This window comes from Amblyomma mixtum, unplaced genomic scaffold (assembly GCF_055824585.1).
Source record: "Amblyomma mixtum isolate Tamu unplaced genomic scaffold, ASM5582458v1 scaffold_27, whole genome shotgun sequence".
Classification (NCBI taxonomy): domain Eukaryota; kingdom Metazoa; phylum Arthropoda; class Arachnida; order Ixodida; family Ixodidae; genus Amblyomma; species Amblyomma mixtum.
In genome coordinates this window covers 510,509-516,883 of record NW_028317724.1, presented here as the reverse complement: position 1 = coordinate 516,883, position 6,375 = coordinate 510,509, and the positions used below count along the sequence as shown (strand labels likewise).

At 51.7% G+C, this 6,375-nt stretch overlaps 1 protein-coding gene across 1 annotated transcript; it reads left to right on the top strand.

The window, feature by feature from the left end:
- Positions 1-4,857: 4,857 nt before the first annotated feature.
- Positions 4,858-5,826, top strand: LOC149324519 (uncharacterized). The gene has a single exon (XM_089565469.1). It carries the CDS (start codon positions 4,858-4,860, stop codon positions 5,824-5,826), a length of 969 nt encoding a protein of 322 aa, XP_089421595.1.
- Positions 5,827-6,375: the final 549 nt, after the last annotated feature.

Below are 6,375 nucleotides of genomic sequence, written 5' to 3'. Positions count from 1 at the left end.
TTATCGCCTACCTGGCTGAATCAACACGTTTGCCTTCAGGTAATCTATTTCTTTTTTGTGTAGCGCCACAGAAAAGCTGCTGACGCAGTTTTCTTTGCCATTGATTATGCTGAAGGCTTCAAAAATTTCTTGGCTTTTTTGAGTCTTAAACTTGCGCCCTACACTTGTCCTTTCTAAAAACGCCTTGCATGCTGGTTTGTGTGAGCAATGGCGAATGTGGTCAGCTAGGTGACCGCCGCCAGATAACAAATGAGCTGTCCGGCCATGCTCTAGTAAACGTTCGTTGAGGCAGCGTTCCGACTGCCACAGGCGAGGGGAACTTCACATTCAACAAGAGGTTTGGTGTGCTTAATTTTGCACATAGGCCTCCTTTTTGGCATCATTCACCAGGCGGCACATGCGCCCCAACTTTTCCAGGGCCGAAAAAACAACACGCACGCCACACTTGTCGCCGACCTTCTTGAGGCGGTGTGCGACCTGATGCCAGTAGGGCACAACGACAGGTCACTGCTTGTTGCGTGCGTTTTCGCTTGGCTTGCACCGCCCACCAGATTTCACCTCGCGAATCTGGTTTCACCACCGATGCCACAATTTCTCTTGGATACCCAGCCTTATCCAGTTGCCTTATACAACAGCGCAGAAGACAAGGCACAAAACGAACAAAAGATGACATGAGTGCTGTCTTTCAACTGAATTTTATTACATGCTTGTATACATATAAACCCCTCCTGCCGAGACCTTGGTACCTCTATCCTGAGCATTAGTCACATTCACTAGCACATGATGTAAACAACATTCTGGAAATTTTTGCTAGTAATGCGTTTGGAATGAAGTTCACTCGCGAATTGCCGCAGGAAGGTCGCATCCAGTTCCTTGATGTGCGCCTTATATTTGAAGATGCGCGTGTGTTCTGGGAGTGTAGGCCATGGTCGAGGAAAACGAATTCTTAACTACAATTCGGCCCATTTCAAGCTCATGAAAAGAGCTATAGCAAAAGATTGCGACCGCTCTGCCTTGCCAAGTCATGCGAGCATCAAGTGCGTGACAGCATCCATGCTCAACTAGGCGACAGGATAAGGCTGGTTACCCAAGAGAAATTGTGGCCTCTGTGGTACTAGCTACCAAATAGCGTTGTACTAGCAACCAACTAGCCCAGCTTTCTACGCTAAACGAAAATATTGGACTCGGGCTAAGCCGATCTGATCTGTTCTTTCCGCAGGTGGATGTCATGAAGTGTGAGCACGCCACCAATGGGCTCCACACTCTCTGTTACCAATTCTAGGGGAGGAGAGACAAACACCTCCACCCACGTGCCAGATCATAAGCAGGACCGAGTGGCTAAGCGGCGATAGGTCCACGCCTGACCAGCCGCTGACCGGTGGCACGACACAGGAGTCGGGAATGAGAGTGAATAGAATTTAATTAACAATTGTTAAATATGAACGATTCAGACCAACTAGCCCGCCAGAAGATACTTTTGAAAGAGAACAACACTTTCACCAATTCATCAAGAATAGCACAGCGTAAACACATGACAGACGGAACAAATTTTAGCTTTGACACACAGTATCAAATGTGACAGGCGAGAGGAAATACAAATACAAGGCACTTTTAAGGAAAGAATTTAGGGTATAGTTCGTAAATGTGGGAGTAGCGGGGGCTTGGCTGTTCGGGTGGTTGAGGTCCGGTCCGAGATAGGCGTCGGGCTGTCGATGTCGGGTCCCCGGAGTCGCTACTTGTTGCCCAGACACTTCGCGACGAGCCGACCACCTCTCGGCTGACACTTCACTCACACGCGCGGTTAGCCAGCACACCGCCACATTCCACAGTCCCCCCGGTGTCCCCCTCTCTCCCTCACCATCCCCAGACAGCCCGGGGCCCGGGACCGACGAATCAGAGGCGGCGACGGAACGTCCCGCGCCGAGCCCCGGCTGGCCCCGCTGACGCCCGAGCCGGAATTCCGCGTACAGGAGGTCACTGGCCAGACAACTGCTTTCTCACCGTCGGAGACCAGACAGCGAGAAGTGTGTGCTTGAGGGGGGGGGGGGGGGGGGAGGGAGTTGGGATGCTTAGGACGGAGTCCCCGCCGCCGGGCTCAACCGCCGCTGGGGAAAATCGCAGCTGGCGCGAATTCTGTTTCACCACCCCCGCGTCAAGAATGTTATTGCGGATAACATTCCACACTCCAAAAAACAGAAGTCGCGCATGCTTCGCCGTATGCGACACGAGAACATTCCACTGTAATCATAGCACAGACACGCTGAGATAATACTGAGAAATACAAGCATAAACACACTGAGATAATACTGCGGAATATAGGCGCGCACAAGTATTATGTAGACACGCATGGAAGAACCGACTCCATACACAAATGAAAGAGAAAGCTTTCTGATCGTTAGAGATCAACATCGACTTGTTGACGAGTACTGGGCTCTGAAACCCGGCTGAGGTAATCAGCACCGACATTATCTTTTCCACGTGTGTTCTCGACCGTGACTTTGCTGAAGGGGGTGTCAACGAGAGGCACCCGCTCCAAGGGAACCTTCCCTCACTGTGCCGCGCGCCATGGTTTTCTGGCATATGTCGCACGATGCGACAAACCTGCCCACGTCCCCATGTAATCCGGGCCAAAAGAAGTCTGCGAGGATGCGATCCGTTGTTTTCCTTCTACTGAGTGCCCTGCCATCAGCCCCCCATGTGCCAACTGGAGAACCTTCTCGCGGTGCTTCTGGGGCACTACTAGCTGGGTCGTCTTCGCTCCGGTGTCCGGAACGTACTCTCGATATAGCAGGCCATCATGAAGACAGAATTTGAACGAACCGCCTCCCGTGCACTCTGTCCTCTTTCGCCGCTCGTCCTCCTCGAAGCAAACCAGGAGGCTGCTGTCGTCTCGTTAGTTTTGCCTCATTTGGTCGGGGCTGACGTCAGGGAGAGTAGTTGGCACCCGTAGATTACGGAATCCCTCTTTGGATTGTCGGGCCGCCTGCTGGCGGGTCGTGACCGCCGCCGTGGCCATAGTAACTTGGGCGGGGCCCTTGTCGCATGTGCTGACTTGGAGGAGCCACTGCCCTTTCCGAGTCCTCGGGTTTCCACTCAGTATCTGGTGCTTCTGGGCATCGTACTCCTTCAATGTTTCCGAGAACAAGGTCGAAAAGGGGCTCCTCCATGCAGCCCGCCATAACTTCCCCCTTGTAGTATGGGGTGTCGATCTGAATGCGGGCCTCGGTCAGTAGCTTAGCGGAGCGGTCTACCAAGTAGGAGACCCGGTGGTCGCCGGTCATTTCTTCGTCCTTCACGAAGCTGGGGTTGACGATCACCATGTTGCAACCTGTATAACTCAGCACTCGACCCTTTCTTCCACTGATCTGACCTTCTACGACCGGCCAGTCGGGCGTCGGCCAGTCGGGCGCCAACGCAGTCATATTCACGACTGGGACGCGCTGTCCATCCTTTAATTCTAAATAGCCATCCTGGATACATGCAGACGTGTTCCTGGAGGTGGGTGGCGTCTGATTCTTTTGCACTGGAGGACCACGGTTCGCCCTGCACTGTGCCGCAATGTGCCCTGGTCGCGAACAGATGTAGCACCGTGCAAGCGCCCCCGGGCCACGCTGCTGTTCGGCAATCTTGCCTGCGACCAGACTGTCCTTCTTGGAGTCTCTTCGGCCGAAGTTGACGGTCCCTCGTGCCATCACGTATTCATCTGCTCGCTGAACTAATTCTTTGATGTCCGTGGTCCGCTTTTCTCTAATAAACGTGACCATTGCAGGCGCACAGTTTTCTAACAACTGCTCGGCTAAAATTAGCCCCTTCACTCCCTCGTATGACTTCTCTGTTTTCGACAGTTCTATCCATCTTCCCCAGCAGTTCCCCAGTCGAGATACAAACTGCGAGGGAGTCTCGTGGTCATTGGGCGTTTAGTTCCTAAACTTCTGACGGAATCCCTCTTCTGTCAACCGAAATCTGAGCAGGAGCGCATGCTTGACAAATTTAACATAGTCATTCGAGTCAGAAGCTGGCATTCGGCCAAACACATTCAGGGCTTCTCCCATGAGGCAAGTGCTCAGCGCCGTGGCCCACTCCTCCCGTGGCCACTGCTGGGCTTCCGCCACCCGCTCAAACCGCGTCAGATACGCGTCCAGGTCATCACCTTTTTCGTTAAATGGGGCCATCAACTTGTGTGGACGAACTCTGAGTACTCGGGTTGTCATCGTCGACGAGCTCGGTTCGCTGACCGAACTGCCGCGAATATTGGCACTCGCCCTTAATTGAAAGAGTGCCATCTCTTTCTCGATTTCGAGGGTTGGACGGAAACCCGTCTGGTCGGGGGTGTACATGAAGAAGAAGGCAGAACACCGACCAAAATAAAAATGAACACTTTAAACGACGTTTCGGCTCCCACACGGGAGCCTTGTTCACAAAAAGGTACATACGTGAAAGGCTGGCTATTTATGCTTTAAAATGTGCCCTAGGCAGCGGGCGTATGCACTAGGAAGTGCCCCGTCAGTGCGATTAAGAGTGTGGTCGGTTGTCTAAATGATTAATGATTCCAGATATAGGCGGCTTTTGAGATTCTTTTCGGTTTTTAAAATGCGCGCATTGCTCCAATCTATGTCATGCTGCCTGCTTCCGGAATGTTCGGCGAGTGCATTTGACGAAGCTTTCTTGTTTTCATACTGGTGTTGTTTCAATCTTTTAACAAAGTTTCCACTTTCACCCACATACACATGGTGACAGTCTCTACACGGTATACTGTACACTACGCCCGGAAACTTTTCCTTTGGCAGGCAGTCTTTCACCTTCACGAGAGTTTGCCGCAACTTCTTCGCCGGCACATGTGACCATTCATGTGACACAATGGAATGGCTGGAAAGCCGCGCACTAGATTCATTCAGCCCACAACCAAAGATTTTTGTGCGGTACGTCGATGACTGTTTTTCTGTTATCAAGAAGGATGCTTTACTTGATTTCACAGCGCATCTTAACAGCATCGAAGGAGCCATCCAGTTCACAGTCGAACAAGAAGAGAATGGACAGCTTCCATTTATGGACGTCTTAGTGAAACGAAGCCAAACCGCACTCTCATTCAAAGTGTACAGAAAGAGCACTCATACTGGCCGCTATCTTCACTTTAACTCCCTCCACCCAGCCTCTCACAAGAGATCAGTGGTTGCCTCGCTTTTTCGTCGAGCAGACCGTATCTGCACAGAGCCAGAGGACGCCAAAGCCGACCGTCAAAGAGTTCGCAAGGACCTCTCCGAATGTGGCTACCCGTTGCCTTTCGTCAACGCTGTGGAACGCAAACTGTTGCGACCCCCGCGATCTGACAGTGGCCCAGCCGCCAAAAAACGTGCACCTGTGCCATATGTGCCCGGGATCAGCGAAACATTGGCGCGCATCCTGCGTTCTTACGACGTCGAAGTGTCACATGTGCCGGCGAAGAAGTTGCGGCAAACTCTCGTGAAGGTGAAAGACTGCCTGCCAAAGGAAAAGTTTCCGGGCGTAGTGTACAGTATACCGTGTAGAGACTGTCACCATGTGTATGTGGGTGAAAGTGGAAACTTTGTTAAAAGATTGAAACAACACCAGTATGATGTTGAAAACAAGAAAGCTTCGTCAAATGCACTCGCCGAACATTCCGAAAGCAGGCAGCATGACATAGATTGGAGCAATGCGCGCATTTTAAAAACCGAAAAGAATCTCAAAAGCCGCCTATATCTGGAATCATTAATCATTCAGACAACCGACCACACTCTTAATCGCACTGACGGGGCACTTCCTAGTGCATACGCCCGCTGCCTAGGGCACATCTTAAAGCATAAATAGCCAGCCTTTCACGTCTGTACCTTTTTGTGAACAAGGCTCCCGTGTGGGAGCCGAAACGTCGTTTAAAGTGTTCATTTTTATTTTGGTCGGTGTTCTGCCTTCTTCTTCTTTCTCGATTTCCTGGAGCTTTCGCTCAGAGCGCTCCTTCTCCCGAGCATCTCGCACTTTCTCCCGCTGGTCTTCCAGCTTACGCCTCTCGCGTTCCGCTGCTCTCTCTTCCCTCAGGAACTCGTGAAGCTCTGCTCCCTCCAAACCCAACTCCTTACCGAGTGCTACTAAGCGTTCGGCTTCTGCCATCGTGTCTCACACCGGCAATCAAACTCAAAATGTGCGTATACGGCTGTGTCGTTGTCTCGGGGCTGTGTCGGGGTTAGCACAGGGTCCTGTCGCGGACGCCAGTTTGTCACGAAGTGTGAGCACGCCACCAATGGGCTCCACACTCTCTGTTACCAATTCTAGGGGAGGAGAGACAAACACCTCTGTGCCAGATCTTAAAGGGGCCCAGAAACACAATTTAGTTAACTGTTTTGCCTGTTGATTGCATACAGT

Bases quoted from the DNA above. Each gene is read 5' to 3' on its own strand.
- LOC149324519 (XM_089565469.1), top strand. From the start codon at position 4,858: ATGGAATGGCTGGAAAGCCGCGCACTAGATTCATTCAGCCCACAACCA.